Source organism: Pipra filicauda, unplaced genomic scaffold, assembly GCF_003945595.2.
Source record: "Pipra filicauda isolate LSUMZ 115617 unplaced genomic scaffold, ASM394559v2 scaffold51_size4534324_pilon, whole genome shotgun sequence".
Classification (NCBI taxonomy): Eukaryota; Metazoa; Chordata; class Aves; order Passeriformes; family Pipridae; genus Pipra; species Pipra filicauda.
This window is the reverse complement of record NW_024104665.1, coordinates 579398-591320: the sequence shown is the minus strand read 5'-3', so window position 1 is coordinate 591320 and position 11923 is coordinate 579398. Positions and strand designations below refer to the sequence as shown.

General features: G+C 36.3%; 1 protein-coding gene across 4 annotated transcripts in view; it reads right to left on the bottom strand.

Moving 5' to 3' along the window:
• Window positions 1-4301: 4301 nt before the first annotated feature.
• The window catches only part of BICRAL (BRD4 interacting chromatin remodeling complex associated protein like), a 43818-nt gene continuing 36196 nt past the window's right edge, over window positions 4302-11923 (bottom strand). For all 4 annotated transcript variants that reach the window (XM_039386954.1, XM_027750312.2, XM_039386953.1 and 1 more), the window contains exons 6-12: window positions 11520-11619; window positions 10238-10335; window positions 9235-9296; window positions 8974-9119; window positions 8729-8823; window positions 7171-7273; window positions 4302-6361 (exon numbers count right to left, since the gene is read on the bottom strand). In XM_039386954.1, the coding sequence (XP_039242888.1) occupies window positions 5559-6361; window positions 7171-7273; window positions 8729-8823; window positions 8974-9119; window positions 9235-9296; window positions 10238-10335; window positions 11520-11619 (1407 nt within the window). In that variant the 3' untranslated portion in view covers window positions 4302-5558. The remainder of the gene's footprint in view (window positions 6362-7170; window positions 7274-8728; window positions 8824-8973; window positions 9120-9234; window positions 9297-10237; window positions 10336-11519; window positions 11620-11923) is intronic.

Below are 11923 nucleotides of genomic sequence, written 5' to 3'. Positions count from 1 at the left end.
CACTAAATTCATTCTTCGCCCAGTGACATCCAAGTATTTTCACAGAGATGCAAGGGGGAAAAAAAGGCAGTATGTTTAATATTTTAAAGTATGTTATTCATGTCATCTACTACATAAATGGATACACTAGTATACAACTCCCTGTGTGTACAATACATCCTATGTTTTCAAAATCAAGTTTCAGTCGTTTAAATCTCAAAGGTCCCCACAAAATCCATCCCAAACACACACCTACCCACCTTCCCGCTCATCCCTTCCAAACTCTGGAGCCTCATCTCCCTCAGCCTCATCTGAATTTCCTTCTCCATACACAAAGCTTTCCAAGTCCCTGTTCCTGAGCACTCGGCATCCAGCCTTCCACAGACACAGCAGACTATAGTCTGCTCTTTGCCCTTGTTAACAGGGGCCTTCAAAATCCCTGATTAATTTTCCCATGCAAGTAAGGTGAAATTCAACTGTCCAACCTCACTAATATTAACCACATCCATTTTCATCCTGTAGGCCATTTGTCAGCCTCAGATACACCCAGCAATATCACACAGTGAGATGAACCACAGCACGTTTCCACTGCCAGTGACTCCATGTCCTGGACAGTCTACTCCAGTGTTTAACAACCCCTTCTGTGAAGAACTTCCTCCTACTGTCCAGCTTGAACCTTCCCTGGCACAGCTTGAGGCCACATCCTCTCCTCCTGTCACTAGTTGCCTGGGAGAAGAGGCCGACCCCCAGCCATACATAAATAATACAAAAGAGCTTTAAATTCTGATTTAGCCTGTTCCTCCATTTCTAAAACATTTTTCCCACAAACTAATATGATATAAAGTCCAGAAAAAAATAAAACAGGGGTTTATGCTCAGCACACAACAGGGCAACTTAAGAGGTTTTTGCTTTTACAACAAAAATATTGGTTTAGCTGAATACTTTGTGTCCTTTGATGATTTTCTTCCCTCGTACAGGAAGCTCCCTCAAGCTTGCTTGGTGTTTACCTATTGCAACTCGTTATTATTTATACATTTTTTTCCATTTCCTATACAATGACCAGTTGCAAGACTAGTATCACACGGAGACAAAATACACACAGTGCATTGCATCTGTGCAGCAGCTCCCCTGCTGATCAGGTCTTCACTGGAACTTACTTTTGGCAATGACTTTCTTTAACCAAAGTCACAGCTGACTCCCCCCAGGTTGTCATGAAGACTTCTTGCATTTCTTGAAGCTGTCCAACAAATGCATTGGTGTGAAAATGCCAAGAAAAAGAGCGTATAATTTTAAAGGAAAAATTCAAATGGTTCAACACTTCCTGAAGACGAAAGGGATTTCTCTAAGGTTTAAAATTACTTATTTGCCAAGCTTATTCTGGAAATTCTTTTTCTTTGTTCAGATCCTCAAAATGAAAGGTGTTCTGACTTTCTCAAATAAGCTGCGCATTAACACACGTACCCAAATCTTCAGAAATTCTGCCAGGAAAGCTGGAATAAACATAACAAATCCTACCATAAAAATGCTACTGAAAGGCAATTAAAAAAATACACCATGTTCCTGTAACAAAAATAATGTTCTAAAGTGAAGACAGCTGCACAGTAAACTGTATATAAAATGTTCACCAACACAAAAAATTTGCCTGGTAATTCTACAGGGATATGACAAAAAGAAAAAAAAAAAGATGCTTAGCCATCCTAACCCAAATAGAGATTAAAATAATATATAAGTGATTTTATTAATTTTGTTACTGTCCGAATCAATGTGGGAAGTATTCAAAAGGCACGTTTATTTTGTCTCATTGGCAAAATAACAAATACTAACCATGAAGACTTCTACCTTTCAACACTGCAGGCCCTACTCCAAGCTGAGAGGCAGTGCACTTCACCAATGTTCTGTTTCCATAGCCTCCAAAAATAAAGTGCTGAAGTTCAAGGCATAAGAGCTTTACTACATCAGAATCTCAGCATGATTTCTGAAAACTTCAATCACAGTAAGAAAAGGTTTATCACCCCTCTAAAAAACCAGTAGGAAGATTCATTGTATCACCTGCAATTGCAGTATCTTCTCACAGCCAAAAGGAAGGAACTGGAAATATTGCAACACAAGTACCTATAACGAAATACAAGGTACTCAACTCTAAATCCTGTAGCACGGATGCAGTGGCTGACTAACAAAAGCCCACTCCTTTCTTCTGTCTCCCTGAGGTATCAGGAAAATCATGTGTCTGCCTTGTGAAAAAACAGCAGAGAAGGAGAGGATGTCTCAACAACCTCACCAGGGCAAGAGTTCTAACAAGGCAAGACCATTGGGTCTCTTGTAATTTGAAGATTAACATTACTGTATGCAGTTATAATGCTACAAGAAACAAATCCTAATAGTGTATGTTCAGAAAGAAGCATAAGGAGTATGGAAAGTTGGCCTATTGAGTATTTTATAATTTGCATTATAAAAAGCAGAGGAATAAGAATATTTTGCAATCGTGTTACTTAAAACTGAGAACAATTCTCTTTTGCAAATGTAAATACTCAACTTGGTTAAATCAAGACAATCACAGATAGACATTTTTTCCCAAATCTTTGGCTGTATTGCAATGGTTGTTTCAATTTGTAATCTCCAACTAAACATTTCCTATCCATGGATTAACAATATATTTACTGACTTGTGTCTTTTAACAGTATTTATCCAACATAACAAAATAAACTGCAATTTGTTATACTTTTTTTTTTTACAAAACATTTTATAAATATTTTTACAAAATGTATACAAAGCAATTTCAAGTGAGACATACTTTACAAATGAAGGTATTTAAGCAAATAAAGTCCATACCACACTGACAATAAGTGACACATCCTCTTTAAGTGAAGTCAGTCTGTAAGGCCTCCCTACTCTAACAGATAAATTATACTAAAATCTTCAAAATGAACATAGTTTTCTTAATTGCCAGTTTAAAATTTGTTTTACTATTAGGCAGTATTAAATAACATTGAAATCACAATGCTGATCCAGCAAAATAATGAAAACATGTTTAAAGTCATGCACATTCACAATACTTTGCTGGACTTGAGCCCATATGATTAATAAACTTTTTTAAGCACCACAAAAATACAATTCTTTCATTTACTGCTTCATCACGTACCAGAATTCCTTTAGAATTGAATTCAAAGGAGGGAACAACAGGACATTAGCAAACTAAGATCAATCTTGTTAGGATTGTTCAATGGGTTCCTCTCACAAGCAGTTCAGAGAAATGTGTCTGACCAAATCAATCACGATTACCTTTTGTAATTTGCCATTTTTTATATACCATTTCCCCCCCTCCCCAAATGAGATCCAATAGAAGACACATAGCCTGATACTTCAATTATGTATTTGCTGTAGAGAGGCTGGAAACCCCGCATCCATTTTGAGGTGGTACAAAAAGCAAGGGGATTAATGAATGTGCAACTTCACTTTTTTTTCTTCTCTATAAAAGAAAAATTTAACTGGTTAACATACAGCTGTGAAACTTACTGCTCTCCTTCCAAGATAGTTTAGAATGGTTAAATTTCCAAAATGATAAAATAAAATATGCATCAGGATACACAGCCATGAGCATATTATTAAATCTAAAAAGGCAAAAGGTGAAGACTATATTGTCAGTTTTGCCAATAAGAAAACAACTAACTGCTTGAGAGTCTATTCTATGGACACCCAACTAAAAATTTAAAACTGGCAATACTTCTTATTATATTGACTGTTATACAACACTTGGGAATGTTGGGTTTTTACAAACAGGTACTTTATAATTGGCACAATTTTTTTAAATGGCAATTAGTAACATACAAAAATCAGTATTTCCATTCATGTTGAAGGGGAAATGAATTTTAGGGAAGTTCATCTTTCTCACATTGCTTTCTAGATTTGGTTTCCTTTAGTGGTCAGACAGTGGACTGTAGTTCAATACTGAGTTGCGCTGTAATCTTCTACTATCCCAAGGATCTAATTCTGCTTTCTTCTGTGCTATTCAGAAGGACTGAATTACACGACAGCAAAACCTTTTGTTTTCTCTCCTGGCAATCTGACTGACAACCACAGCTTGTCACAACGAGCCTCTTATCTCATGAAAATCATAATCAGCAAGTCTGAAAAATGGTTGGTAATTTTTCTAAGAAACTGTGGAGAAGTTCTGGGGAAGAACATGAGCATACCTTAAAAACCACAAAAGCTATATCCTCCTGAGCAGACATATGTACTGCACGCACGTGACGAATGTCAGCGCGCTTATGTGCATAAAAGCACTCATGACCAAAGTAAACTAGGACAAAGCAGCATGGGCAGCAAAAAAAAAAAAAAAAACCCAAAAAAAAGTCATAGATTAAAATAAATAAATAAAATAATAAGATTCTATCTTAATAACATGACAGCAAGCCAGATACAAACCATGCAATGGTTTCAATTGGCTCTACAATATGAATTAATAATTACACATTTTTTGATATGTTTAAACAATGGGATTGCTGATCAACTTTGGTCTGTACATATCTTGATAATTATGACTGCTACGGTGGATGATTTAACATTCTCTGACAGCAAAATAGCAAAAAAATCAAAAATAAACACTGGCCTTTAAATTTAATCAGAGTAAGGCTAACGTCCTCTTAAAATATAAGCTACAAATACAGTTTTCAAATAAAAGTGCTTTTGACACTTGGTCTAAAAAAAACAAACAACAAATAAAAAAAAAAAAGAAACATTTATACCACTTCAGAAAGACTCAAGGCTGACTACATCCAATTATAAAATGCAAAATCTTTTTCTCAAGAGTTAACATATATATGTATTATATATATAAATTCATGGCTCTCTCATGGCCTCATCCTGTACACTTTGCCATTTACTGGCTTCCATTCTACCTTCCTTAGTCAAGCATTTATTACTTCATATCATGCCACTGTGACTAAGATCATATAATATCATCCCACAGACTAAAGTTACCCACTACAAATATATCATCAAGTACTAGTTTCTGCTCAGAAAGCAATAGAAAAGCACTTAAAAGTTTAAATTATGAAGCCTTGTAAACACACTGATGATTTCCTTCCAACTCAAGAATCCTAGAACACAGATTCATCAACAAAGCAAATAATCACTTCTGAATAGAGGTACAGTGGGTTTTCCAGAAAAACTAAAAATTTGATGATTTGTGGAAGAAAGGGTAGGGGAGAATTGTTGCTTCCATCACTCTTTAAAAACATTTTCTTAATAAATATATCCTTTCAAATGACTGTGATTGTCAGTATATTACCGTATTATATAGGGCCTAACAACCTGCAACCTTGTTTTATGTTGCAGCACTGCTCAATTAAAAGCGCTATCATAATAATACTTGAAACAGTAAGGCCCTAACAGACTGCATTCTAACAAGGATTAACTTTACTTGGATATCTCACTGTAACCACAATGAGTATTGCTCTCAAACACAGAACAGAATCTAGTTTAGAAAGGTTAACCTTAAATGCATGTCAGGCTGTACTTGTGGTGTCATTCACATTTGCTTCTGCTAAGAGAAACATAACTTGTCCATGGTACTGTAACTATTAACACTCTAAGATACTATTTACAGCTGCTTCTAAAATAGAGTCAGTTTCTACAACACTTTCACTGTGGTCTGGAATAAATTTTTCCAGGCAGTTCTCTTGTGAAGCAATAGGTGAAAAACTGGGAAATTCTAATTCAACAGAGCCGCTACTTGCCGCCTCGTTTTGTGGCTGTCTCCCGGCTTTTTTAAGTTCCAAGATGTTTTTAAATGTAGTTTCTAAACTCTTACTGAGCAGTAAGTCTTGCTGGGTTTCACCAGAGCCTTTCCTGTTATCAGGATGCAAAACCTCATTCTTTGGAGAGCTCCTCAGAGTTTTGTCTTGAAGAGAATTATTACACGTTACCTTTGAGAAAGACTGAATTGTGTTCCTTGATATCTTATTCTGTGTCCCATGACTGCCTCTTGACACAGCTTTTGACAAGTCTTCAGAACTCGAAGAATTCTCAGTGGACTTGGCAAGATCTTTCCCAGTCATCCTTTCTTCAGAAAGGGCCACGTATTGGCTCTCAGAAGAACAATTAGCTTTTTCAAACTTTAAAGCTTTAGTGAGGCTCTCTGATTTTTTAGTAGAAGCTTTTCCTTCTTGTGGGGTCAGAATGTTGTTAGGCACTAGAGGAATTTTACTGTGATTTGTGGACTCTGCTGAGCTGGATTTTGGTCGATCTCTTGCTTGGGTTTTGGTACTCTGACTTCGAGAAGGTAACGTTTTGCTAGACTGATGGTCACTTTTGCTGGTCTGTGCTTCTTCAGCTGTTTTCTCAAGTTGTTTGGCAGAACAACAAAAATCGGCCTGATAACCATCTGAAAATTAAGTAGCAACATTTTACTAAAATTACCTACACATAAAAATAACTGACATTCCAATATAGCTTCTGAGTATTAAAATTCAAATAACATCCACAGCCTACAGACTTGGGTCTTCAGGAGACGTTCATACACTTAAGTGTTCTGCTGCATACAGTGCAAGAGATTATCACTAAATTAATCACTAAATTAATCAGCATACTAGGCACGTATGTGCACTTTAAAACCAGATTAAGGGCTCTTCCCAGCATTCTCAATATGCAAATATGGTCTCTGGAAGACTAATACTTTCTACAATACATCCTGTGAATATCTTTTAAAATATGCAGAACTTTGAAACAAATAGTAGCTGTTATCTTACACAAATAATGTGTTTCTAGGTGCTACATTCGACAACATTCTGGTTAAAAAAGGCTGCCATTTAAGTGGCCATGATACTCCAAAAGCAACACTTCATTAAGATGAACGAGAGCATCCATGCTTCATAGAGTGGTGTTCTTTCTGGCAGCAAGAAACTCGCAGATTCTTCCCTGCTAGAACTCACATCATGCAGAAGTCATGACTATTTTCAAAAGAAACTCAGAAATATTTCTGCCCAACAGGTCAAATATATTTTTTTTTTCCAAAAATAACTGCTTCAACCTTACAGTGTCTCTAAATTGTTAGATTCTGGAGTTATGAAAAGTTATCTTGCAACTGCTTATTCAGTATTTTGATTACTGCAATCCACAGCAATCAGTGCCCCACTGTGGCCACAACTATTTTTAAACACTCCACACTTAATTTAGAAGTTAAGCATTACTTACCAGGATCCACAAGTGCAAGACGCTTATCCCGGGTCAGAGATGCCCTTTCCTCCTGGTTAAACATCCTATCAATCATAACCATTTCTGCAGAGGGATTTATCCGCTGCAGGAAAAGGAAAAAAAAAATACATCTCTGTAGTGACTCATATGTTGGTACCAAATCAAAACATCTATTACAGTTACTCTTCAGAGAAAAAGAAATTTCTTTCATTAGATATTTCTGATGAATATTCACAATTCAACAATCTTCACTCTGACCCAACCACTACCGAAACTTAATCATAAAGTATTACTCACATTTTACGGCAAATTTTATTTGGTAAAGATTTTAAACCAGGGAATTACTATTTCAATCACAAAAACTGTACTTTTTCAGCACTGAGTGCATTTACTACTGTATACCACAATTTTTTTTACATCATACAGTATCTTTCTCTTTTAGAGAGACAATCAGCAAAAATCTGCAATGGGACCACCCTATCATCTTCTCTACACTTCTCTTCCATCCTTATAACTAGTTGGTGTTGGGTTTCGTTTTCCTGACAGTGTCTTCAAGCCAGTTGGATCCACCTCTCATGGAAGAAAGCTCACTGCCCTAAGTCACAGCATAGGCAACTAGTTTCAAACCTGAATGATATGTGAAATAACCTCTTCAAAATTACTGAACGGTATTTGCCATACAACATACCAGATGCTAAAAGAACAAATTTCAAACTCCTTCCCCTCTTTGCACCTGCAAATGTTTGATGGTTAGGAACTTTTTTAAGGAACTGATAGATTCCAAAACCGTACTTATTCTAACACTTATAGTCTGTATTCCTGACTCTAAAGCAGAGTGATATGTCTATTAAACTCAAAACTTTTCCAGGCTCGAAAACTAGCATATCCGAGGCCACAATGACATTTCCTGGTCCTTGTAAAATACATTCTTAAAGTAACTTTGTGCATTTTATTTTACCTCATATCTGGGATTGTGAAAGCACTTGAATCAGAAGCATTTATGATGAAAATATGAGATTCCATCTAGCTTCTAAGGACAAATAATGATTTCCTAAATTGGGATATGATTTGGCTCCAATTATAACATGCCTGGAGGCCTCTAAATAGACATTTTCAACATTATTTCACACTCCAACAGCGACAAAAACGCACAGAAATCACCTTCCTGACTATCACTGTCTGTTCAGTGCAAAAGCAAAGCAGAAGCAGAGAGCAGAAGCTCATGTGCCTTCAATGCCTATGGAACTTACCAGTTAACAGCACCCTTGCTTAGGGAGTATCTGAAATACAAACTCAACCCATTTCACTGACTTTAAGATGTGTGCAGACACTGAAAAAGGCAGGTTGGCTCCACTGAGCTTGCTGGTGCAATAATAAGTACACTGGCTAAACGTGCACCTCCAAAACCTTTACAATATTTATCATCTTCATAAGGTGATAAACAGTATCAACAGAACAAATTGTAATATCAGTTCTCACCTTCCTGTAGGTGTATATTTTTTTAACAAACTGGATTACATCCAATAAACATGATGTGTACCTGGGTTATACACCTTACCATTGCATCTTCTATCAGCAAACATCTGTATTTGTTCAGCATAGCCTGTGTCCTCTTCAGAAGCTGTGTGGCTACGGATTCAAATTCACTGTCCACTAGAAAGACAAAGTATACTTTCAAACACTGTTCTTCAGTAACCTGCACAAATTTTAAAATATTCCTTTTCTTATTGGTCTGACATACATTAAGAATCCTCTCAATACACTGATTACAAACTTACTGCCAATTTTTAAAGAGAAAATTACCTTTTCTTAAGTCCTCCTCTGTTGGCAGTGATCCCTGGCACACATGGTATGAAAGGAGTCTTTGAACTGCATCATTTAATGATCTGAACCGACTTTTATCTGGTGTCACAGCATGTACCTGATCCTTCTGTAATTGTTGTAGAATACTACAACAAAAATTAATGATATATAATTAACAAGTACTGTACGAAAGTTTTTATGCTGACAGAAACTAAAAAATTTAGGTTTCTACAATAAAATTATAAAGGAAGAATGACTTACAAAGCTCCTTTAGTTAACTGTTTAGCAGCAGGCCTTTTCTGTCCAACTAAATGACCATCCACCTAAGTTCAAAATAAAAGACAAATTACAACATATCCCCTCCTTTGCAAAGCCTATCAGTATTTGTTTCTGTCACTTATCACCAACACTATCTGTAACCAGCACAGAAGTATAAACACTTTCAACTATCTCCTCTTCTAATAGGATGCTGTATCAACAAAAGAGGGAAGTCACATAAATCAAAGGTCTGAAATGCTGTTTGTAGGCAAATACCACTGTAGTGCATATATATGTTTCCTAGGAAAGAGATTACCAAATTTAGCAGATGAAAAGGAGGAAAGGTACAACTAAAAACTTTTCCAAATAAATTTGCTCTCATGAACTGTCTCTGCATTTCTCACAAGACGATATTCATATACTCCAAAAAAAACCCTGCAAAGATTCCCAGCTTGTTTGCTTGCTCCCTCCCCCCACCCCAGTGGGGAGAAGAGTTAGAAAAAAGTAAACCTTGTGGGTTGAGAAGAACAGTTTAATAATGGAAAATAATAATTACTATTAAATTGTAATGAAAAAGAGAAAGAGAGGGGAATTAAACCCAGGAGAAACAAGTGATGCACAATACAACTGCTCAGCACTCTCTCACTGATGTCCATCCTGCCCCCAAGCAGTGATTGGTGGCTCACAGCCAATTCCCTCATTTTTATATTGAACATGATGTTCTACAGCATGGAATATCCCTTTGGCTAGTTTGGGTCGGTTGTCCTGCCTCTGCACCCTCCCAGCTTCTTGTGCACCTCCTCACTGGCACCGCACAGGGACACTGAAAATTCCTTGACTTATTGAGTAAGCACTGCCCAACAAACAAAACATCGGTGTGTTATCAACACTATTCTCATCCTAAATCCAAAACACAGCACTATACCCACTACTAAGAAGAAAATTAACTCTATCCCAGTTGAGATCAGGACAGACAGGGAAACACATAAATAAAAGTATTCTCTACCTGTATACTCTGTTGAACTGATGTTGATCCTATCACTTTTTCTTGTGGCTGTGCTGTTCCTAGAGATTGCGGTACGATTTTTCCTCCAGAGTCCTGTCCTATAATAAAATGTTAAAAAGACTCTGTCACCCTAAGCAAGAAGAGAATAACTTCATGTACCTATCCTGATAATTTTGAGTTTTTAGGAAGGATATGTCTTACATGACTAAAAGCATTAGTGCAACTAACCTGTGGAGAAACCGGCTCACACAAATGAAACAGGACTGATATTTTGTGCTGCAAACTACAAAAATCCTCAGACATAAATCACCCCCTACCATAGTACCACAAAGTAAGAAGAAATTCAAGTATCCTAAGTTTAGTGTCCCAACAATTTACTGAAAATTATACAGTAAATTTTATCAATATTTTCAATACTAACCCTCCCTCAAGCATATAAACCAAATTTTTCTAGAGCTCATGAAAGTATTTAAACAGCAAGCTTATTTTCCCCCCCTACATTTTTTAGGTAGGCAGACTTCCTCCAACTGCCTTTCTCCATAACTCAAACAGTATCTTATCAGTCATGCTTATCAGTCATACCCCATACCGTGGTAATTGTAAAGAACTGCTGGGCAGCTTACACATTACAGTACACAAGCAAAAGAAAAAAAGCAAGGTAGAGTATAGGACCTTATTCAAAAGAGTTATATATGTACAAAGAGAACAGGAAGGTTACTGAATTTTTCTATTTGACTTGAATATACTGGTATTGTTCTTTTAGTAGCATGGTGCTGCTTGAAAAGCCCAGTATTTTGCCATGGACAATGCATTAACTATTCTAACGCAAGTGGCACATTAAAAAACAAAGTGAGTGATGACAGCCTGCACAAAATGTAATCACTGTTTTTCTTCCCTCCGTATCTGAAACAGCCATCACAACAGAGAATCTAGAAGTTTCAGGGAATTTTAGCAGATGTCTGTGTTTTGAAAATTACTTATTTCTACTTTCCTAAGCTGAAAAAAAAGAAAAACAAAAGAAGGTACAATTTTGGATTTTATAGAGGGGAGAAATAATTGCTAATTGCGGAGATTCAACTTTTCACTCTAGGAAATGAAGTACCATGGTTGGGAAAAAAATCAAAGGCAACATTCAATATTGAAAAAAAATAGCTTGCATTCTTCTAAAAATTAAATTCCGACAACCTTTAGGACCCTATCAGCATGATCCATCAGTGTAAGTTTGACACACTCTCTTGCTGGAGAAAATTAAGAAAATTATGTTAAAAAGACCTTAGTTGACCTGATAGTGTGTTGCTCAGAAGACTTGTTAGTTGAGGCTGTCTCAAATTATCCTGTGTCTTCGATGCAGAAACCGGTGATGTCTGGTTCACAGCCTTCTTCTGTGCCACATACATAAAATAAATTAAAAAATATTTAAAAAATCACAGTGAAATATTTACTGGAAGCTTTAAGAAACAGAAGGAAAAGGTATTTAAAATTCATCTCTGTGTATACTTTTTTAACCTCAAACTCATCAGTGGTGAAATTTCAGACATCTCAATTTCTCCAAGATCAAGAATTTTATAAAGTAAATCAAAGAGGAATAGAAATTACACTAACAGTACAAATATATACCAGTTACATTCTACAAGACGTCTGATTTGCCACTACAAGAGTCCCAAAACTGCAAGATGACAAAGTTGC